General features: G+C 34.7%; 1 protein-coding gene across 9 annotated transcripts in view; it reads right to left on the bottom strand.

Moving 5' to 3' along the window:
• Positions 1 to 3,104: 3,104 nt before the first annotated feature.
• The window catches only part of ZNF200 (zinc finger protein 200), a 30,933-nt gene continuing 9,051 nt past the window's right edge, over positions 3,105 to 24,986 (bottom strand). For all 9 annotated transcript variants that reach the window (XM_074196904.1, XM_074196902.1, XM_074196905.1 and 6 more), the window contains one exon: positions 3,105 to 12,746. In XM_074196904.1, coding sequence (XP_074053005.1) covers positions 12,001 to 12,746 — 746 coding nt within the window. In that variant the 3' untranslated portion in view covers positions 3,105 to 12,000. The remainder of the gene's footprint in view (positions 12,747 to 24,986) is intronic.

The following is a 24,986-nucleotide window of genomic DNA, read 5'->3' as shown; positions in this document are numbered from 1 at the left end:
ATGGAGCTTTAGAGTGATAGACATCAGAGCTCATGAGCTTTTCTTTTCAGTCAGTGGAGTATTGCACTGATTATTGTCACTCTTTGGGGCTTCCAAGGTTCTCCACCCCACCCTGGAGCTTTCTCTAGGGAGCTATCCAATCTAGCAGGCTACCTGTCCTGTGTCTGGTTTTATTGTGAAATATGCCAGCACTGGTGCTGGCTTTGCTGGTGCCTCCTTCCCAAGCAACAAAAACTTACTAAACACTAAGTAATAGGAATTCCGTAGAATACTGGGAATAGAAATAGAAGCAAAAATAGGCAGTTCCTGCTCTTAAGGGATTTATATTCTAATGCTGGAAGACAGTACACAACAGGGAGCTAAAAAGGAGCTAGGGAAAGAAAGTATCCCAGCCAGGGTATAGATTAGAAGTCTAGAAAGTCAGAAACACAGCCATAAAGAGATGAAGTCTGGTTGGACTGGGTCCCTCTTCAAAGTAGAGGAACTCAGGCGGCTAGGTGGCGCAGTGGATAGAGCACCAGCCCTGGAGTCAGGAGTACCCGAGTTCAAATCTGGCCTCAGACACTTAATAATTGCCTAGCTGTGTGCCTTGGGCAAGCCACTTAACTCCATTTGCCTTGCAAAAAAAAAAAAAGAGTAGAGGAACTCACCACTGTGACAAAGTACAGTGCAAGGTAGAGGAAAATTCTGTGATTGAGACTGCAGGTGAAGAATGGTTTAAAAGTTGCTTAGGAGATTCTGGCTTCTTATAGGGAAGGAATTCACAGTAGTTTCTCATTGAATTTCTTGATTATTAATTAGTTGAGTTAGACTAGCAGTCTTTTACCAAAACAAGTATTTGAGAGCTGAGTGTTTTGCCTCCTGTCTAGGCAACTAATATTAAGGGAACTCCATTTATGTTCCCTATTGTATTCCTATATCCCTTAGATACAGTGTGCAATGTTGATATAAAACTAATTTCTGCCAAACTGTTCTTCATTTTTCTTTGGGGGGTTGGAATAGTGAACTCTTATTCAAGCATTTGGAGGCCTCCAGTTTATCAGACATAATGTTTCTTCTTTTTGTTCTATTTTTGAAGACATAATGTTTCTGTGTTTAAGTTCTTAGGCATTTTGTATAACTAATCTGTTCATTGGTCAACTATTTTTTAATTAGTAACAAATAAATTTGAGGATCATAACTTGGTATTGTAATTTGAGATCTTGTCCTTCCAGGCCTTTTCTCATTTTTTTTTTAATTCTTCCTATTTATGCTCTTTTGTTTCCACAAGTGAATTTTTAAAAAATTAATCTTTTGTTTTTATATAGTCTAAATTTTCTCCTATATGCCTCTCTCTCTCTCCCCTCTTTGATCATTCAATATAACAATTATTTTTAGAGCAAAAAGAAAAATCAGCAAAATTGAACACTTCAAGGGAAGTTAGGTAGGGTTAGGGTTAGGTTTGAGCACTATAGCCCTGGAGTCAGCAGAACCTAAATTCAAATCCAGTCTCAGACATGTAATAATTGTCTAGCTGTATGACCTTGGGTAAGTCACTTAACTCCATTGCCTTAAATAACAATTTAAAAAATGATCATTTCATTAAGAGTATCCATATATGTAATGCAATGGTCCTTACCTATGAAATCCTCTTCTCCAAATCAGTGAAAAGTAAAATGTTACAAAAAAGTTGTAATTTTGAAACATTCATTTCATATACATTCTTTTCATATGTATTGTTGTCATCACTGCTTATATCATTTTCTTGGGCTGTTTTCTTCACTTTGCATTAAATCATAGAAGTATTTGTGATTTTCTAACATATGCAGTTTCTTTTAAAAAATTTTTAAAGTAATGAAACATTTATTTTTTCTTCCTCCTACCTCTTCCTCTCTCATTGGGGGGAAAAAAGAAACAAAAATATGAATTATTACTATTGTTACAAGCATAGTGAAACAAAATAAATTTCTACATTGGTCACACCCAAAAATGTGCTTATTTCCTGTCTGTCAGGAGTGGGCTACATTCTTCATCATTGGTTTCTAGAATCATGGTTGATCATTGTGATAAGAATTCTTAAGGCTTTCAAAACTGCAACATTAGTGTTACAGTATAAATTGTGTTCTGTAATAGCTCATACAATTATTCCCAAGTTTCATTCTGTTTCTTCATATCATACACCACAATATCATATCACATTTATATATTGAAAATTGTTTCAGCCACTCCCCAACTGATGAGAACACCTTTAATTTTCAATTCTTTGCCACTACAAATAAGCTATACCATTCTTTCTCCACTCTCCTTTGGATATAAAGGCAGCTAGGTGGGGGTGCAGTGGATAAAGTAGGAAGACCCATATTCAAACCTGGCCTCAGACACATACTAGCTTTATGACCCTGGGCAAGATGCCTAAGCCCATCTCAATTTGTGTAAAATAGGAATAATGACTCATAGAGTTATGGTAAGACTCAAATAAAATATTTGTAAAGTATTTAGAACAGTGCTCAATTATTAGATCTGCTCTTTCTCTTATTTACTTTATTGATGAAAGTGCTTAGAGTTGTCGAACCTGCAAATTCTTGAGAGGTCTGAACTAGATCAAAATGTAACTGAGAAATGTTTAGTAAATATTAAAATAGAACAGAGATAATATTGATTTTTGGTTTAGAGATATAAAATGTCCTTAAAAACTGCTTTGGCTACATACAAAGAATTTTTGTATATTGTTTCACTGTTGTCATAATCTTTAATGAAATTACTGTTTTTATTGTTTATTCTTTGACACTCCCATTCTTTAGAATTATGTACTTTCCAATTAACTTTTAAATTTATTTTCTGTTTCAAATTCCTTCCCTCTTTTTCCCTTCCACTCTTTGACAAGATGACAAGAAAAACAAAATCCATGACAAATACATATGCAAGGATGGCTAGATGGCGCAGTGGATAGAGCACTGGCCCTGGAGCCAGAAATACCTGAGTTCAAATCTGGCCTCAAACACTTAATAATTACCTAGCTGTGTGGCCTTGGGCAAACCACTTAACCCCACTGCCTTGCAAAAAACTAAAAAAAAAAAAATACATATGCAAAACAAACTTTCACATTAGCCATGTTCAAAAAAATAAAAAAGGAAAAAGGAAGAAAAATAGAGGGAGGAAGGCAGGGAGAGAGGGGAAGAAGGGAGGGAAAAAAATGCTTTGACCTTATTCCCTCTCTAAAGTTGAATAGCAGGTTTCATCATGATTCCTTTGGAATTGTGGTTGATCTTTATATATATCTCAAAATTATTATCTTTCAAAGTTGATTATTTTTAGTGTTAGTTACAGAATAAATTGTTTTCCTGACTGATCCCATTATCAGTTTGCACAGCTCTTATAGGTCTTCCTGAGTTTTTTATCATTTCTTCAGAACAACAGTATTTCATTGTATTCATATGCCACAAGTTGTTCAATAATTGCCCTCAATTTCCAATTGTTACCACAAAAAGAGGTGTTATAGTTTTGTACATATATAGTTCCTTTCCCCTTCTTCTTGCTCTTTTTGAGGGATAACCCTAACAATGGTATTGCAGAGTCAAAAGGTATGCATACTTTGATTCCTTTTGGGCCATAGATCAAACTTGCTTTCCAGAATTAGCACAATAGTACATAGTTCACCAGCTACACTAGTGTACCTGTTTTCCAACATTCCCTGCAATATTTGTCACTTTCCATTTTTTGTCATCTTAGCCAATCTGAGGAGGTATGAGATGATAACTTAAGAGTTGTTTAAATTTGCAATTTTCTAGAGATTTAGAACAATTTTTTTATGACTATTGATAGCTTTGATTTCCTCCTCTGCAAATTGCCTCAAGTTTACCTTTTTTTATGCTTCTCTTGATTCTTGTGTTTGTATACCAAATTTTCTATTCAGCTCTGATTTTTTCATCAGGAATGTTTATCTTATTTTTGTTAAAGATTCAATTTTTTTGCTACCATAGGATTATACTGTTTTGCTGGCCAATTTATTTTTAATTCCAAGTCTAGATTTTTGGTCTCTCAAAGAATATCATTCTGAACTCATTCTCCTTTATTGTGGTAGTTATTAAATAATGTATGGTTCCTTATATTTGAATTCTTTATTTCTGGCTACTTATAGTGATTTTTCTTTGACCTGGAAGTTCTGAAAATTTAGTTGTAATTTCTGGAAGGTTTATTTTTTTTTTTTGAGGTTTATTTCCAGGGGGTACTATGCATTCTTTCAATTCCTACTTCACCCTCAAGTTCTACCAGTTCTAGGCAGTTTGCACTGTTTAAATTTGTCCACCTTCTAAGTTATTTCTTTTTTTAACAGTTTATATTTTATTATTTTTTAAGCCTGAGATTGTAAATTAACTCATTTTACTCTAATTATAAAATTCTTGAACACACTAAAAATACTTGGACATACAACAAATATGTTATATTCATAATCTGAACTATTCTAGGATATCAAAAATTTCTCCAGTGAAAGTGAATTAACAAAATTTTTGTATCTCATCTCACAATCTCCACAGATCTATCTCATCAAACAGTAATATCAAATATTAAAAAAAAACATGCACACAACTACAGTTTTCAAAAAGGTCTATTTCAGTATAGGTGGGTAGTAATTTAACAGTTAAATACATTTAAATAATGTATAAGTAACTGCACTACTGCAGCGTTGGTATAACCGATTTAACTAGAAACCAACTAACAAGTAATTGTCTATAAAATACAGCTTTTATTTGGCTCATTTCTTGTTTTGATCATCCCTCCTGGGAAAAACAAAATCAGCAAGTCACACTGGAAATACATTTAAAAGCCAAATCTTCTGATATCCCTTTTTGAAAAGTTTCTTCAGATGTACTAAGCTTTAAACTCCAAGGTAAGCCCAAATTTATGACCTCCAGAATCAATGCTCTTTCCATCTACTAAGGCAAACAGCGTAAGTCTCGCACTGGGCTTCAGAGTTGAAGTGTGGTTCAAACCAATTAAACTAAAACTGTGACTTTTGCAGGAATAGAAGCAGTGGAATACAATTGATATTAACTGCAATATTAAACAAATATTGAGGATATCCTGATGTCCAAGCTAGTTTAACAGAAGTATCAAGATCATCACATACTTTCCAATAAATCAAATCATCAAATTCTGTTCCATCATTGACAATAGTGAACTGTTGGAAGGCTCCAATCCTGTAACCTCTTGTAGTCATTCTTCATCAATTTTGATTTGGCACTAAAGCCATCTAGTAACCAGCAAGTTGGTTTTTGTAACCAAAAACTGATGACCTGTGAATTTTCAGTGCTTCAAAATCATGGCATTATATTACAGTCAAGCTATACATATTTCCATTTGTGAGTAGATTTATTTTTAACATTTTCTTTACTTTTTGGTGAAGAGATTGTCAAATGTTAGCTTCAAACATTGGCAAACCCAATCTTCATAAGCAGAGTAATCAGTGTTCTTTTTTTTCCCCTTTTGGTGAAAGATTATGCCCAAATCATTTATATTTGGTTTCTATTTAACCTTAACTTTAGTATCATTAACTTTACAATGTATATACTAAGTAAAACAGATGCTGATAATTCAATACAGGACTTTGTTTTCAAATCCAGTTTCACCAATCAGAAATCAAATCTTTAACTGAAAATATTTCTGGCAACTTTGCCAAGGTCACAATATTAAGGAGAAATACACATTGTCAGATGCTGTAAAATGACAAGACCATAAAATGACATAGCAAGACTACAGGAGGGGTCCACCTGGTGGTCAGTGCACTAGTGCTCTAGACAGCTGCTAAGGCTGGAAGACAAAGTAAAGGAGACATCATTATTCTCTCTTCTGCTTGCCAGGAGCTCATTACTCCCCCCACTTCTGCTCCATGGTTGCACACCATACTGGTCCAACCAATGCCACCCTCTAGGATGTTCTTACCACAACGAGAATTCAGCAGTCCCTTCTCCTCAGCAAGGCTACAAGAAGGCAAAGGTGAGGAAAGCAGTGACAGCAATCAGGTAAGAGAAAGAACTGCTCAAAGGGGCAGGGAATGGGGGAGTACTATGCTGTTTCTTCTTATTTCTTTTTAAAATGGGTCTAATTTCACTTTTTAAAAATGTCTTGCTTTATGTCTTGAATTTTTTTTGGTCACAATATCTCTTTTTCTGAGGCCTTACTTAAATTTACTGCATACTCTATTTTTTGGTGGGAGTTAGGCAAATGTTTTTTGACTTCTTATCCCATTATTATTCTTGCGCCTCTATAATTTGGACCATTTGCAAAATGAATATTTTAGTTGTCTTATTTTTTTCCAGAAACTCTTTAAGTGATCCCTCTTGCTTAATGTCTCTTTTAATTGTTAAGTTTAGATTTAGAGTATATTGCTTTGCATTTGCAGCTAGTTCCTTTGTTTTTCAAAATATGATGTTCCATTCTCTCCAGCAATATCTTGTGCCTGTGAAATAATCTTGTGTAATCCACATTTTTTTTCTTTATGAAGTTATTTCTTCTACTTGAAGAATTTGCTGTTAATAATAGAAATGATTAAATTTAACACTGTGACTTGGGAGTTTAAAGCATGTGTTTTTTCTGAAAACAAAGCTGATTCTTGAAATTGGTGTTTTTGTTTTCTGTAATTAGAAATTCTGGAAAATTTTCTTGCATTATTTTGCTACATTGTGTTCATATTCTTTGGTAGGTTCTTTTGGGAGATCTTTGATACTTAAGTTATCTTTATGCATTCTGCCTTTTAGGTCAAATCACATTAGTATGTATTTTAAATTGTTGTCTTTTACTTCTTTTATGCCACATTATCCTCTACTCCATTTTGCTTTAAACAGGTTAATCTTTTTCTTTCTTTACTCTTAATTCTGTATTCAACTTTTTCTAAATTGCTGAGTATTTAAATTCTGTGCTTAAAGCTATAAATTCTGAATTATACTCCTAATTTCTTAAGTGCTTTAGTAATATTTTCATTTTAACTTCATAAAAACTCTGTGACATAAGTGCTATTATTATGTCTATGTTTTTAGTTGAGAAATGACGTGCCCAGGGTCATACAGCTAGCTAAATATCTGAGGTTAGATAGGAACTCAGGTCTTCCTGTCCCCAAGTCTACCACTCCATCTATTGTACTAATTTCTTCTTATTGTTCCATGCTTTCATAGGAGTTCATAAGACTTTGTATTTTGATAGGCATTTATTCACTTCTCTTTTGAGGATTTAGAATACTCCAAACTGATTTATTTCCTTGTGCTCTCAAGTTTTTATTTAGGAATTTTCTACAATATTTCATTAAAACTTCTACCTCCCTCCCACACCCCCCATTTATCATTTTTTGCTTCTACTTTTGCAAGGTTACAACACTGTCTCAGCTCCAAGATATCAGGAGATTTAGGTTTTACCAGCCTGTTTTCCTTTTCTGAGTACACCTTAGCGGGGCAGGACTGATTCTCTATTCCAATTCTTCTCTAGGTTCTCTTTTCTTTCTTCAATTGGACTACATTATCTACTGATTTTTGTCAGAGAAAAGGTGAAGGGATATTTAGAAAACAGCCCTTGCAGTCTTACAATCCTTCACCAAGGACTGGGCTTCAGTCAGAAGGCTCCATATTTTCAGCCCATTTCTGTCACCCCCCTCAAACTAAGCAAAGTTTGCCTCTTAAGAGTGAGAGGACTCTATTAGGGAAAAGGAGTTAATTGCTTTAAGTATATGAATTCTCTAGTGTTAATTCATAAGCATTTTTATTTGGTCAAGGTTTTCTTTGTCCTATAATTGTCCTATAACTATAAATTGTTAAGATACTTGTACAAAATCCTTATTTGGTGGGAATATTACATAGAGATCTGGAGAAAGCAACTAGTCTGTTACCTTCCTTATTCTTGAATATTTTCTCTCCATTGTAAAGTTTTCTTCCGTTTACTTACATCTCTAGCTTCAGTTCTTAGATAGGGTTTCAACATCAAGAGCCTGGTTCTAGCCTTACATTCTTGCAAGAGGGGAATAGGCCAAGGTGTCTAGGTGAATAGCTCAAGGTACAATAACAATACCAGTCATTGCCTTGCTACAGCTCTTCATGAGGTGGCTGATTTCTGGTTTTCCTTCTGCAATCCGGGTTTGGGATAAAGAGCCAAGCCTAGTCTTCAGCTTCAATTTTTGGCTTCTACTTCCTATTGGCTGTATATGCTTGCCTTATTATTTATTTCCCAGTCACCTACAAGGATCTCACTTTTCATCTTAATGTGGCCCAGGCCAGTCCTAACCTGATTATCAGAGATCACTGTTTCAGACCTCTAGGGTTCTGCAGAATAAGCAGTGCAAATGCTTTTGCCCTATTTAATCTCCTTGGGCAAACAAGAGGTATCCTTGAAGGTATTACCCGAAGATCTAACAGGTCACTGGAGATGCAGCTGGTTCCAGGAATCCTAGAAGACTCTAGCATAAGCCTCCCATGTATATAAAAGCCTTTTCTCTTAGGGAGTCATCTACTGAGTATTGTCTTTGTCCTCTGGTGCAGCTCTGCCAGACCAGTACTGAATTCTCACTGGCTTCAACTTACCCAAAAAGAATATCTATGGGTTTCTGTGCCATCTTCTTGTGTAGTTTTGGCCTGGAAAGAGGTGCTTACCAGCCTTTCTCTGGTTTTATTGAATCTTTGCTTTAATGAAAACTCTTTAATCTTTTCTGGAATATTTCTCAGGGAAGGTGGATTTGGCTGAAATCTTTCACATTGTCATTTTGATCAGAAATTTAAACAAGCTTGCCAACAATTTTGTTCAAGTCATAATTAACCTTTATAGTCATCTTTGTTACATATGTCAAGTTACAAGAAGCTTAACTCTCCTAATTTTTAGTGCATTTTCAGTTAATAACCAATCAATCAGTAAGTATTTATCAAATATCTATAATGGATGAGGTAAGTGGTGGGGTGACAACGAAAAAGGCAAAATAATCCCTGCAATCCTAAAGTTTTTTATTCTAATGAGGGAGATAGCATGTACAGACAACCTTGGAAGGGAAGGCACTAATTAGCACCCTGAGCAAAGAGACCTTGAGCTATGTCCTTAAGGAACTCAAAGACTCTAAGAGGCAGGGTTAAGGAGGTAAAGCATTCTAGATAAGTGGACCTAGTTAATACCAAGGCACAAAGACAAGGAACAGAGGAAGAATATGAATAGAACATAAGGATATGAGGAGGAATAAAAGGAGGCCAAGCTGTGAAAAATGTTAAAGATCAATAGTGTAAACCTAATCCTACAGGAAAAAAAGGAAGTCAGTGGAGTTTATTGGGGATAGGGAGATAACTTGGTTAGACCTATACTTTAGGATAATCACTACCATTTGGAAAGACTGGACTAGACCAAGGGTGGTGGGGAGTGGAGAAAAAGGTATGGATGCTGGAGCTGTTAATGGACCTAGAAATGATAAGATTTGGCAACTGACTTAAGACTGAGCTCTTTATGAAACTAGGTGACTGAAGGATGGTGATGACCTTGATAGCAATAATGAAGCTTGGAAGAGAGGTATGTTTGCTGACAGAAAGGGATAATGAGGTGTTTTGAAAATATTAAGTTTGAGATGCCTACAGGACATTCAGTTTGAAATATCTAATAGGTAGTTTGTGATGTGGAATTGGAGTGAAGGCAATAGGCTAGGTTTAGTATACATAGATCAGAGTAATCTGAGTAATATTGAAAGCCATAGGAATTGTTGAGTTCACCAGATAAATTAGTATAGAAAGAAAACAAAGAAGGTCCAGGATAAAGTGTGGGGGATATCTGGACTTAGTGGTCTTGACAAAGATGATAACTCAGCAAAGGAAACTGAGAAATGGTCAGAAAACCAGAGAGAACTGTGCCATGAAAAACTGGAGAGAAAAAAGTATCCAGGAGAAGTGGTCAAGTGCCTCAAGCAGAAAAGTCAAGAAGCATTAGGATTGAGAAAAGGTTATTAAATTTGGCAATTAAGAAATTGCTGGTGACTTTGGGGAGATAAGCTTCAGTTGAGTGAAGAGGTTATAAGCCATATTCTTAAGAAGATACAAAGCAAAAGAATTTAGACTGCTTTTTTCCCCCCTGAAAATGGAACAAATAGAGAATGATATCTAGGCAAAGATGGTGGGATGAACTGTGACGTTTTTATAGATGGGAGACATTTGATCTATTTGTGAGCATCAGGGAAGGAAGTCATAGACAATGAAAGACTAAAATTAAGTTGGATATTATTCAAGACTCTAAAATCCTTATTCTCTTTTCTTTCATTCTCCCTTGTTATCAGGTTTCACGAGTTCAATTTCATCTATTCAAAGGATCCAAATGAATATATAATTTCTTTTTCTTTCTAATTTTCTAATTTATTTCTTGAAGGGGTGACAGCAAATTTCATTTGATCATCTCTATTGAAAATTCTAAAATTCAGGTCCTAATCACCTCCTTCCCAAACTATTTTAAAAAACCTTTTAATTGGTCTCTTGGCTTCTGATTTTTCCCATCTATCATTCATTCACAAGGCTACCAAAAATAACATTCCTAAAATAAGTTTGACTATTTCACTTCCCTACTCAAAACCCTTTACTGTTTTCCTAATGTATATTCATAACAAAAATATAAGCTCCTCAGATTGGTGGTGAAGATCCCTAACAGTCTGGTCCCAACTGACCTTTCTAGTCTTATTTAAAATTGTTTCCCTTCATGTAGTTTTCACCAAACTAGATAAGTGACTTATCTTTTTTCTCTATGCTTTTGCACAAACTGTATCTTTTGTTAGGAAAGCTCTCCTTCCTCACTTTTCCTTATTAGATTCCTCATCTTTCCTCAAAGCTCAGGTCAGGTGCCAAATCCTCTATCTCTGTAGTCTTCCCTGATCATGCTCCAAATTTAGTACTCTCCTTTCTCAAATTTCATTGTTTTTACATATTTATGTACATGCTATAACCCCTATTGAAATAAAAGTTCTGTGAGGGTAAAGACTTGTTTGTATGGGGTTTTTTTTGTCTTTATATCCCCAGAAACTATGACAGTGTTTATATATATGTTCAATAAATATTTACTTGGATTGAATTGTGTAGACATTCATGACTTTCATACAACGATAACACTAAAAACCAACCATCAGTATTTCAAATTGTTTTCCCATTTCACATGAACTGCATTTTGTCTACTGGATTTCTGTGCATCATTATCAGCTCAACTTCCTTAATGAATACTGAGATAGGTACTGATGGAAAAGGAAAAAACCTGTTGCAGACAAAAATAAGAATGCAGAAAATTTTTTTTAATAGCATAAGAGGAAAAATGGCATGAATATTCAAAATAAGTCACAAAATACAAATATTGTATTGAAATGATAAAAGCTAAATATGGACCAGAAGCTGCACTTAGGTGTAATCCAACTGGAAGTGATCCATTTTGTAGACCCTTTAACATTAATCCATGGTAGTTCCTTGTCTCAAATAAAATTTTCCTTTTAGAATTTCAAGCTTTTAGTCATTTACTTAATAGATCTAATAAGAGCAGTTGATTCACTATATCCAAGACTCTTAACAAGTATATGGTAGGTATCAGTTATACTTAATTTATTTTTATATTGCCATATTTTAATGCCAATTTTCATGTAGAGGAAAGCAGGATACAACTATATTAGTAATGGGTTCCTACTGATTCTTCATTCTGGTCACTCCTAAGAGAAGCCTGTAGTACAAAAACACAGAGGAAGGTTTTCCTTGAAAGAGAGATTTGGAGACTTTACAGTTCTCTTTGCACTGCTTTACATGGAAATTATCCTTAGTCCTTTGAACTACGAAGGCTTGGCCCATCCATATAATTGTTTTTTCTTATACATTCTTCAAAGAGTAAATAATGCCTGAGCTGTGATGGTTGGATATTTATCTCATTTGGACTATTAACAAAGTTCACTATGTGAATTCAGATTTTCAAATAATGTTTCTTACATTCTTAGCATTTAGACTTTAGAGGGTCACCACAGGGAGAATCATGTCAAGGTAAACAAGGTATGATTGATTAACTCAACAATACTTGCTTTTGTGGTTTAGGTATGAAGTGGGCTTTTTCATGTCTAGTACAGTTTGATTGTCGACTAAATCTTCTCCCACACCTACTACATCTATAGGGTCTCTCTTCTTCATGAGTTTCTTGATGAAGCAAGAATTCTTCATCTCCTAAGAAGCTTTTCCCACATTCTTGACATTTAAGGAGTTTTTCCTTTACATGAATTACTTCATGGCGACTCCGGTGAGAGTTCTGACGAAAGTTTTTTCCACACTGAGAACATGTATAAGGTTTTTCTCCAGTGTGGATTCGTTCATGTTTATTAAGATTTGTTTTATGATTGAAGCTTTTCCCACAGTGAATACAATCATAAGGTTTTTCTCCAGTATGTGTTCTCTGATGGGAAATAAGGTAAGAACTTTCAGTAAAGTGTTTCCCACATTGTGGACATGTATAGAATCTTCGTGTTCTTCGATTCTGAGAAAGTGCAAGAATACTCATGTCCACATATTTTGAAAGGTCTTCTAATGGGGCATCATTTTCAACAGTAATTAAAAGACTTCTTAATCTCTTTTCCTGTTGGACTGAGGTATTTAGTTTTGTTCCTTCATGGCTATCTGGATGCTTCTCATAGTCTTTTGCCTGCTTAAATATCTGGGAACCATCCCTTTCACAGTAACCTGATGACATTTCATGATGTTCTACATCCTCTGGATTTTCTGGCTGATGATCATCTTCCTTATTCTCATTGCAATCTACTGTTGAGACAAAGACAGAATTCATATAATATATCCTCTTAAGCTTAGTGAAAAAAATATAGGAGGAAATACCAAAATGTATGCCCTAGGTTATTACTAGCCTGAACACTACAAATCAAGGAACTCTATCAGGATTTGTGGGAAATTTTGAAGGCTGAAAACAATAATAGCTAAATTTATATAGCACTTCATGACTTAATTTGAAAAACTAGAAAAAACATTACCCTAATCAAGATGGGAAAGGAAATGAGAGAATTTACAAATTTATTTTTCTTCACCTCATATGTCACCATTCACATATTCAACAAGCACATACTGACACTTATGTTGCACAGAGCATTAAAGAACAAAAAGAAAAAAATAAAATACTCATGAGGATTTAAGATATAAAAACTTAAAACCACTCTGCTTTATGCACTGAAATCAAATCATTACTAAGCCATTTTAGTTAGGTATTTGTTATCATGGTTATTAAGCTCTCAAAACTATTTTTTAAAGAAAAATTATAGACCACAATTTTTATCCTTGAGGAACTTATAATATTAGTCAAATCTATGTTTGAAATCTGGTATTCATGTTTATAAAAATATATGGGGAAATTTTTTTTTCATATTGTACTAGATTGGTATTAACATTGACAGATGTAGTTTTTCTATTATTGTGATTTAAGGAATTTGGGGATTTTTTTGGTAGACTCCTTCACATTAATCAATGGAAGTTCCTTGTCTAATGTTTATTCCCAGTTCTCATCCTTCTCAAGAGGACAGTGGTTAAGGAATCCTATAAGAAATTTTCTCAGAAGAAGAAATAGTAAAAGATTGTGATATCCTGCCTAGGGATATCTTATAGTTGATAGCTATTCGATTTGACTTTTAACAACAGAAAGAGCAGGATATGCAAGAGAATTAGCTGAGATTTGTCAAACATGGTAACCCATCCTAATGATTTGTGTGGAGACAAGTCAACAAAAGGAATCTTAGAGCTTAGAAAATTGTGAGCAAGAAAGTGAAGACCTTAGGAACAGGGATGTTTTTCAACCACCAAAAAAATAGCTTCAGTTTATGTACCAACATCCAATGCAGAAGATAAAAAGAGAAATTCTATTAACAATTCAATTGAGGCAGCTAGGTAGCACAGTAGATAGAGCACTGGCTCTGGAACCAGGAGGACCTGAATTCAAGTGTGACCTCAGGCACTTAATACCTAGCTTGTGTGACCTTAGGTAAGTTCACTTAACCCCAGTGCCTTGCAAAAATAAAAATGAAAAAAGCAATTCAATTAAGTCTCTCCAAATTAAATCTACATAAATGTCCAATACTATGTAATTTCAAAGCAATAAGGTGATTGGGGAACCATAACTCTCTAAGGGTCCTTCTGGGAAGGTTCCAAGGCTAATTTAACACCCAAGTTTGGGATAAATTGTTGACTGGGTGAAGTGCATAGCTAACAAAAAGAAAGAAGTTGATGATTAAAAAAAATCTGTACTATAATTTATGAATGCTGAATAAAGTTAAGAGAAGTTAACAAAGTTAACTGAAGAAGAAAGTTTGAGATAAGAAGCCATCCATTTGGTTTCTACTATCCCTTCATTCACAAAAGTAAGAGAAAAGTTCAAGAATAAGGAGCAAAGAAAGTGAAAAAAAAAGCAGCACAGAAAGACTTGCTAAAGGAAAATCCCACATGGCAATCTTTTGAGCTACCACATTTCCTCCATGAACACCCATCCCTCTCAAGGGGCCTTTTACCTTTCACAGATGCCTCTTCTAGGACATTTACCCCATGCTACTAGAGTCATCTCCCTAGAAAATGTAGCTTTTCTCTGACCCCAATATAGTCAATGCTCTCTTCACAAAATCTCTCATGTTGAGAATTCTTTGAATCTCAAAGTGTTAAGGAGTAGAAAGAACACTGAGCTAGAAATTAGGAGACTCCAGATTTAGTCTGGTTCCTGCCACCAATTTGTTGGTAATCTGAGTTGCCTAATTCTAAAAAGTGAGAGAAATGATATACTCTCTTAGGTCCCCTTCCAGTTCTGACATTGTATGATTTTATGATTAATATTAAAATAGTCTGTCTAGTGGAAGAAATCATCAAAGATGGAGATGAGGGACAAACAAATGGTCCTTAACCTGGGACAGTTTCAGGCAAATGGCTCTTAAGGTTCATACATATATTACTGACCTTTATTCCATTCACTTGGCTACATATTTCTCTGTACAGACAAAAAAATCAACAAACACATATTTATAGTCTGAAGACACAAGAGAATTTGTGTAGTAGACACAATGGCCCATGAAGCCCCAAGTTCCTAGGGAGAAACAATGGTTCCTAAAAGCATTTTCATTAGCAGAGGCCCAAAACTGTTAGCTCAATCAGCAGAACAGTTTCTATGGACTTTGAACCAGGAGAGGCATCTGGGTAGTATAAGGCAGGGGTGTCAAACTCTAAGTGGGACATATACTGACTCAGAAAACCTCAAATCAACGTTATGGATATTTTATTACGAATTTATAAACGTATTACATTTATATTTTAATCCGATTTAGGTCACACTTGAAGGTGTTTTTACAGAAAGCTAGGCTTCTTGTCAGGAAGACCCAAGTTCAAATCTGGCCTCAGACAGTTAAGAATGGTGTGACAGGGTAGATCACCTCAACTCTCTTTAGTTCAGTTTCCTTGGTAAAATAGAGTAAAACCATACAATTCCCAAGTAGCTATGGGGAGGGTCAAATGAGATATTTGTGAAGCACTTAGCCTGGTCCTTGGCACATAATGGGCAGATAATATATAAATTCTTCCTTTTTGGCTCCCCTGGAATCTGCCTTCCCAGTGACCAAGGTATGGAACACAGGGTCTCACTTTCCATGTCAACTGAAAGATCCTTTCAAAGGCAGAAGAAAAATGCTAGAAAGGCTGGAAGGCAAACCAGCAGAAATGGGAAAATAAATCAACATCTCACACAATACGCTAACATAGTTTTCAAATGAGTACATGACGAACATAAAGAATGACATGATTTATAAAATTACAGGAGCTAGGAAAAACATTTTCTCTTGGACCTATGAATAGGGGAAGAATTCACAACTAAGTAAGAGAGAGGATCACATGAAATAAAATGGACAATTTTAATCACATAAAATTAGTAAGTTTTTGTACAACGTGCATACCCTTTGATCCAGCAATACCACTATTAGGTCTATACCCTGAAGAGATGATGGAAAAAGGGTAAAATCATCATCTGTATAAAAATATTCATAGCAGCCCTGTTTGTGGTGGCAAAGAATTGGAAATCAAGTAAACGTCCTTCAATTGGGGAATGGCTTAGCAAACTGTGGTATATGTATGTCATGGAACACTATTGCTCTATTAGAAACCAGGAGGGATGGGAATTCAGGGAAGCCTAGAGGGATTTGCATGAACTGATGCTGAGTGAGATGAGCAGAACCAGAAAAACACTGTATACCCTAACAGCAACATGGGGGTGATGATCAATCTTGATGGACTCACTCATTTCATTAATGCAACAATCAGAGACAATTTGAGGTTGTCTGCAATGGAGAAGACCATATCCAGAGAAGCAACTGTGGAGTTTGAACAAAGACCAAGGACTATTTCCTTTAATTTAGAAAAAAAAAAAACTGATATCATCTGATCTTATTTTCTCTTATACTCTATGTTTCTTCCTTAAGGATATGATTTCTCTCTCTCATCACACTCAATTTGGATCAATGTACAACATGGAAACAATGTAAAGACTGACAAATTGCTTTCTGTGGGGGGTGGGAGGAGGGAAGTAAGATTAGGGCAAAAATTGTAAAACTCAAAATAAACAAAATCTTTAATAAAAAGAAATAGAAAAAAAAATATTTCACCAAAAAAAAAGTTTTTGTACAAGTGATCCAATGAACTGAGAATTTGAATGGAAACAGTTAACTGAGGAAAAATCTTTGTAGAAAGTTTCCGATAAAAGACTCATTTCTAAGACATGTATAAGGAACTAATTTAAATTTTTTTGAGCCAATGTCTCAATAAATGGTTGAAAGTTATGAACAGGAAATTCTCAAGGAAGAAATCCAAGCCATCAGCAGCCATATTTTTAAAATGCTCCAAATCACTAATGATTAGGGAAATGCAAATGAAAACAATTCAGAGGTTCACCTTCAGGCCCATTATAGTTTTTTTATATTACACATTCTCCATGTTAATCATGCCATGAAAGAAAAAAAAAAGGGGAAAACCATGAGAAAGAAAAAACAAAGTTTTAAAAAAGCGAAAATAGTCTGATTTGGTCTGCATTCAGACTTTTTTTTTTTTGGATATGAATGGCATTTTCCATCACAGGCCTTTTAGAATTACCTTTGATCAACATATAGGTGATTTTTAAAAAAATTTAAATATTTCATTTACTTGTTTTTCCAACTTATATGAAACATTTTGGGGGGGGCAAGGTTTTGAGTTTTACAATTTTTTCTCCCTTCCTCTCTCCCTGACAGAAAGCAATTTGATATAATATATAATAATTTGATATAACAATAATATAATAATCAAACTCAAGAATAATTCCAAAGGAACAATGATGAACTATGCTACCAGATTCTCCTGTTGGAGAGGGGATGGTGTACAATGAGATCTACGTATCTTTCCACATGGCCGATGTGAAAGGAAAAACCAGTTGTTAATGAAAAAATATTGATTAAAAAATAAAATAGAGAGGTTGGAGACAAAAAAAATACAGTTGTTTAGTTAAACAAATTCATCTTTCCAAGTGTTTGCTATACTAAATATACCTAGTTCTCTAAACCTGTCTATCTTCATAAGGCATGGTTTCTAATGCTCATCATCATCAACCTGGTCACCCATTCCAGATGCACTGTAGCTTATGAATACTCTAAAAATATGGTAGCCAGAAATGAGCAAACTAATATAGATGTGATCTGACTAGAACCATTATCCCCTTCTTTCTGAACACTATAGCTTAAATTACTCTGTCATCAGGCTTCTAACTCGTTGAATCACTAAAATTCATGCTAATCACAGATCAATATTGAACATGTTAGACCACTATATAATTGAGAAGAGCTAAGTCTATCATAGTTGATTATCAAACAATAGATTCCCCTGGTTCTGCTCACTTGCTCAGCATCAGTTCATGTGAATCTTTCCAGGTTTTTCTGAAATCTGTCTGCTCATCATTTTTTATAGAATAATATTCCATGATATTCATATACTACAAACATGTTCAGCCATCCTGTAATTGATGGGCATCCCGTCATTTTCCAATTCCTTGCCACTACAAAAAGAGTAACTATGACTATTTTTGTACATGTGGGTCTTTCCCCCCTTTTTAATAATCTCTTTAGGCTTTGGACCTAGTAGTGGTATTGCTGGATCAAAGGGTATGCATAATTTTACAGCCCTTTGGTCGTAGTTTCAATTTGCTCTCCAGAATAGTTGGATCAGTACACAACCCCACCAATAGTTAAGTCTATCATACTGATAATGATAACAAAGGAAAATAATAAATGTTGAAGGGGTTGTAAGACAGCAGGCACACTGATGCATTATTGGGAGGTTTCCCACAGTCATTATAGAAAACAATTTGGAACTATGACCAAAAGTTTCCTATGCTGTACACAGTTTGATGCAGCAATACCACTACTGAAACTATACTCTCAAAAGAAATCAAACAAAAAAGGTCCTCTTTATAGTAGCTTTTTTGTAGTGGCAAAGAATGGAAAACTGAGGAAGTGCTAATCAACTGGGGAGTGCTCAAATAAATTAAGTATATGAATTAATGGAATACTGGGAAAACTAGGAAGAATTGTATGAGCTGATGAAGAGTTAAAGAACAAGAAATGGAACAAAGAGAACAATTTATACTATTAAAACAAAGTTGTAAAAATGAACAATTTTAGAAGAATTAAATCTGATCAATGCAATAATCAATCCTGATTCCAGAGGACTAATGATAAAAAATTCAACTTATCTCCAGACAAAGAGGTGAATGGACTAATCAGCAGAATTAAAAAAGATGAGAAAATGGGGAAAATGCTTAATTCTTTTTTAAAAAATGAGAATGGGAAAAATATTTGCAACAGGTTTAAGATCTCATTTCTAAGATACATACATGGAACTGACGCCAGTTGATCTGCCAATTGATCAAAGTATATGAAAGTATATAAATAGGCAGTTCTCATAGGAAGAAAACTAAATAATCACACAACTATATGAAAAAATGATCCAAGTCATTAATGCTCCAAGGAATGTAAATTAAAGCAACTGTGAAAGTAGTTTTGCCTCATATTCATCAAATTGGCCAAATTGACAAAAAAAAAAAGGAAAATGTCAAATGTTTGTGATGTGGGAAGAAAGGTACATCAATACTCTGTAAGTTGAGCTATGAATTTATCTAGCTATTTATCTAGCTATTCTATAAAGTATATCCCCAAAATCATCACTCTGTCTATACCCTTTGACCTACTAATAATACTAGTAGTCTATACACCAAAGAAATAAAGAAAAAAGAAGGGAAAATGTCCCATGTGCACAAAAATATTTAAAGAAATTCTTTTGGAACATTCATTAACTTGGGGGAATGGCTGAACAAACTGTGGATGGATGTGATAGAATATTATTTTGCCATATAAAATGAAGAGATGAAACCTGGAAAGATTAGCTGATATAAAAAAGTGAGAACAAGGAGAAAAAGCTATACAATAAGAACAGTACTGTAAAAATAAATAACTGCAAAAGACCTAAGAATTCTGACCAACACAATGAGCAAGAATAATTCCAAAGGAGCAATGATGAACCATGCTACCAGATTCTCCTGTTGGAGAGGGGATGGTGTACAATGAGATTTATGTATCTCTGCACACGGCCAATGTGAAAGGAAAAATCAGTTGTTAATGAAGAAATATTGATTAAAAAAATAAGAGGTTGGAGGCAAAAAAAAAATACAACTGTTTAGTTAAATAAATTCATCTTTCCAAGTGTTCACTATGCAAAATATACCTAGTTCTCTAAAACTTTTTATCTTCATAAGGCATCATCATGGTAACCTGGTAACCCATTCTGGATGCACTGTAGCTTATGAATACTGGTAGCCAGAAATGAGCAAACTAATATAGGTGGTCTGACTAGGACCATTATCCCCTTCCTTCTGAACGCTAAATTTTATTCATATAGCTTAAATTGCCCTGTCACATCATGCTTCTAACTCAATGAATCACTAAAATTCATAATGAAATCCATGAAAATTCTTAGAGATTGCTTTCCATAACATTTTGTAAGATCTCTCTCACATACCCTCCTAGTTATCTGCCATAGGTTTGTGCCAGTTAGGCATTTTACAACTTTCTGCTTGTTTTGAAACAAGAAATCTGGGGGATGATATTATCAAGCATTTTCCCAACTACTTGAAATATTTTAAACATAGTGAATCACAGGGGAAAAGGGAAGGAATTTGTGGGGCAAAGTTAATCAATCTAAGTCCTACTCTTTGTCCCCCCCCCCCAAATTTAACAACCTGTTAGATTAGATTCTTGTTTAGGAATAGGCTGCATTAGATAGCTTCTGATGCCTATTTCAATTATGAGATTCTATGATACAGTGAAGTATGGAGATAGCAGTCTGAAATGAGCCCTTGTACAAATGTTGCTTAGGGGACCAAAATTAATTTATTCCCTAGTCACTCTTCAAAAGCCGAGACTAAACCAGTTTCTATATGCTTATTAAATAGCAACCTGAAGAAATAAACAAAAAGCAAAATTTCCAAACAGAAGACTTCAGAAATGCTGCCCAAAGTGGACCTGAAACTTAAATATTATCATCACCAACATTTAAATAAAATAGCACTTTAAGGTCTGCAAAGTACTTTACAAGTATTCCTTCATCAAAACTACTTAACTTTCAATCTAAATAAGTTCCCAATATTCACTATCAATTCATTAATCAGTATATTATTCTGCCCATTTGTCCTCAACAAATTTTAAGTCCATCAAGTTTACACGAGAGGGCAGGAGGACTTGTACAAGCAACAGAACATTTAATGAATGCTCTGGATGACAGATAAGACAATATTTACTTATCAGAAGTTTAAGAAAATGATATAAATTTTCAGCTTTTCTTTCTGCCTTAACTAGTTGTTTTCCATTGTCTTTCTACTTCCTAAATATAGGTACTCACCGACTCTTTATAGCTTTTATTCTTCTCTCTATAGTTTCTTCTCCAGTAACCTCACTGAGTTCTCCACCACTTCAACTATCTCACCTTGATTTGAAGGAATGTTAAAGTTATAGCTCTAATTCTGACATCACTACACAATTCTAGTTGTAGATATACAAATAACCCACTGAGTATCATAACCAAGATGTTTCATAATAATTTAAAATTAAAATTTTAACATAAATTTAACTACATATGAGTGCTTTATATTTTTTTGGATTTTTTTAAGTTTTACTTATCTAAGGATATGATTTATTCCTTACTAGAACGTAGGTTTGAAAATAGGGGCTGATTCATTCTTTGATTTTGTTTGCCTAGTTCCTTGATCCCAATATGATGCTCAATTCAAGTACCTCATATATATTAGATGCTTAATAATGTTTGTTGAATTGAATTGAACCTTCTTTCCTAATCTGGTTTCTCTTCTTAATTTTCATATTTCTGTCAAAAGCACTATTTTCCTAGTTCAATCATACCTCAGCATCATCTCTGACTCCTTTAATTTAAATCCAATCACCAAATTCTATTGACTTTTTTTCTTAAAAACATCTTTCAAATCCATCCCATTGTAGCCTATCACCACTCAAGTCTAGCTCTTCACCTTATTTCAAGATCACTACAATGGTCATCTCTCAGCCTCATTTCTTTCCTCATTTTATCATGCAAAAATACTGCTGAGCTGATCATTTAAAAATACTATTCTTATCATTCAATCTTATTCAGTTTAATTCAATCCATATTTATGGAAACCCATGTTAAATAATGTAAAGGAAATAAAAATGAATAAAATAATATTGGTCTCTGTCCTCAAGAAGTTTACCTTGTGGGAAAAAAATAAGTAAATATTACATTAAAGAAGATAACTATGTTCTTTTTTTTTTAAGGTTTTTACAAGGCAAATGGGGTTAAGTGGCTTGCCCAAGGCCACACAGCTAGGTAATTATTAAGTGTCTGAGACCTCATTTGAACCCAGGTACTCCTGATTCCAAGGCTGGTGCTTTATCTACTGCGCCACCTAGCCGCCCCAATAACTATGTTCTAAGATTCCATGATACATAAGCATCAAAATTCATTAAAAGAGATATAAAGCTATGAGGCTTCAAATGGGGACAGAGATCACTTTCAGATTGGATAGTATCAAAAAGATGTCATAAAGGAACATTCTCAAAGACAGATTAAGTATCAAAGTTAAAAGATGTAGAGAAAGACAATGAAGAAGAATATGGTGTGAACAAAGGCAGAGAGGTGGAAAAGTAGAAGATACTTTACAGGAATGTTAAGTTGAATGATTTGATTAAGAGCATACTGATACAATGAGAAGCAATACTGTAAAAGGTCTCAAATTCCAAGTTAAGGAGCTAAGATACTATTTAATAGGCAATATTACATTAAACCTTCACTCAGTCTGTCTTCAACTTACCTCTCCAACCCTTTCTTCACAATACTGCCCAACAAAAATGCTACAGTACAACCAGATTGGTCCTCCAACATACACTGAATCTCTCATAGAAGCAGACTCTCAGATTTGGAAGAGACCCTCAAGGACATCTTCTCCTAAATGACCAAGAATACCTCTATCATATCACTAAAAAGCAGCACTGGTTTATCTCTGAAACCTCTAGTGAAGGAGACTCAAAATGTTTCCTATAGTAGTTCTCGTAAAACAAGTTTTAATTTATATGGAGACAGAATGTGTCTCTTTAATAACTTCCACTGACTGTATCAAATTCTGCTTTCTGGGATCAAACAAATCAAACACTTCTTTTCCATGATAGATACATGAGGACAGATAATCATCCTACTAGGCAGTTTCCAGTCTCATTATCTCAGCAATACTTTTTTTTTTTTAGGTTTTTGCAAGGCAGTGGGGGTTAAGTAACTTGCCCAAGGCCACACAGGTAATATTAAGTGTCTGAAGCCAAATTTGAACTCAGGACCTCCTGACTCCAGAACTGGTGCTCTATTCACTGCACAACCTAGATGCCCTTCATTACCTCATATAGCTGGATCCCAGCTTATCAGTATTTCTTCTAAAATACAGTGCTCAGAAATAAACCTGATACTTCAGATAGTCTGATAATAGAGAACAATAAGATATTATATCTTCATTTACTGTAACCTAAAAACAGAGAACTGCTATTCTAGTCATCTTGACTCTATCACTCAATTAACATATAACCTGAATATTTGATAAGCACACTATTTATTCTTTCACCAGTCACACTGATCCACTTATATCACTACTGAGTCTGGCCATTAATTAGTTCTCAATTCTCCCAACTGAACTGTTATATAGCTCATATCTCCTCATCTTAACCCACAAGAGGCATCATGTGAACTTTCTCAATTTGCTTCCCCAAACACAAGTATATTCAGACAATGCACTGTCCTGATTCATTAGTCTAATAATCCTGTCAAAAAGGAAATAAGGTTAGTTTATGATAAAGTTGGAAACTTCCTTTCCCCTTTAAAAAGGAAAAAAAAGCATTCACTTTTCTACAATCCTCTGTGATATCTCCATGATTTTTCAAAGATTACCAATTGTAGATAAGAAATCACATCTGCAAATTAGTTTAGTGTCTTAGTTTAACCAGGTCTGTTGACTTGAACTCACTGAGATCAACTAGGCTTTAATCCCTATTCTGAGGCTTTCAGTTAATCACATGTTATCTATATTGTGCTAAAAAAATTTTAAATACAACATCAACATAGATTAAATCAGAATGTGGTAAATAACAGTTCCATTATAGTTTGTAAGAGTTAAACCAAATCTAGAACACTGTGGATCACATGTGTAGGTGCCAAAAAAGCATAATTAACAAGAATATATTTGATAAAATGTGATTAAGAGTTCTAGAAACCATCTCATAAAAGACACTTGAAAAAACAAGATTGTTTAGTCAGGAGAACACTAAGGAGAGGTAAAATACACTGAAATAGCTGAAGGGCTATTATGCAAAAGTAGCAGACCTGTTTTGTGCTGCTCCAAAAAAGAACAAGGAATTACAAACTATAAAATAGGCAGAACTAAGCTCAAGGTAAGGATTTTTTTTTTTTAGATTTTTCAAGGCAATGGGGTTAAGTGGCTTGCCCAAGGCCACAATGTAAAATTAATTATCAAGTGTCTGAGGTCGGATTTGAACCCAGGCACTCCTGATTCCAAGGCCGGTGCTCTATTCACTGCACCACTAAGGTAAGGATTTTTTTAAAAGATCAACCACAGGGGGCAGCTAGGTGGTAGCTAGGTGGCGTAATGGATAAAGCACCAGCCCTGGAGTCAGGAGTACCTGGGTTCAAATCCAGTCTCAGACACTTAATAATTACCTAGCTGTGTGGCCTTGGGCAAGCCACTTAACCCCACTGGCCTTGCAAAAACCTAAAAAAAAAAAAAAAAAAAAAAAATCAATCACAACTATCCAACTACTAAATATGCTATTTGTTATCCTAATCAATAGAGATATATATATAAAGAGAAACTGATTGTCCACTTTCAAAGGATATGCTCAGGGACTTGCAGTAAGTTATTTAGGCTGGAGGGTGTGTGTCAATTCTCACTTCAGTCTGACCCTCTAGACCAGGGCTGTCCAACCTTAATTTTGCTTAATACCTTTACCTAGGTAATTATTAAGTGTCTCAGGCCAGATTTGAACTCAGGTACTCCTGACTCCAGGGCCAATGATCTACCCACTGCACCACCCAGCCGTCCCACCAACCTTACTTTTAGAAAGTTTTTATTGAAACAATGTACAACATATTTTGATTTGCCATTTTAGTGAGAGCTCTGCAGTAGCTAAGTTTCATTTACTAAAGCATTTAGCAAACCCCATAAAATCACATTGTGGGTTGCATGCTGCCCATGGGCTACATTTTGGATAGCTCTACTCTAGACCATATTTCATTTTATCTAGTCATCTGCTAGGTTACTAGGCCTAACCAGTATTGTTATCTTGTCATCTGTCCTGCCACTATGCCCGAACTACCCTCATTTTCTACTTGTTTTTAACCCCTTGCCTA

This window comes from Macrotis lagotis, chromosome 8 (assembly GCF_037893015.1).
Source record: "Macrotis lagotis isolate mMagLag1 chromosome 8, bilby.v1.9.chrom.fasta, whole genome shotgun sequence".
Taxonomy (NCBI): Eukaryota; Metazoa; Chordata; class Mammalia; order Peramelemorphia; family Peramelidae; genus Macrotis; species Macrotis lagotis.
Note: the sequence above shows the minus strand (reverse complement) of the source record. Positions and strands in the feature narration are given on the sequence as shown.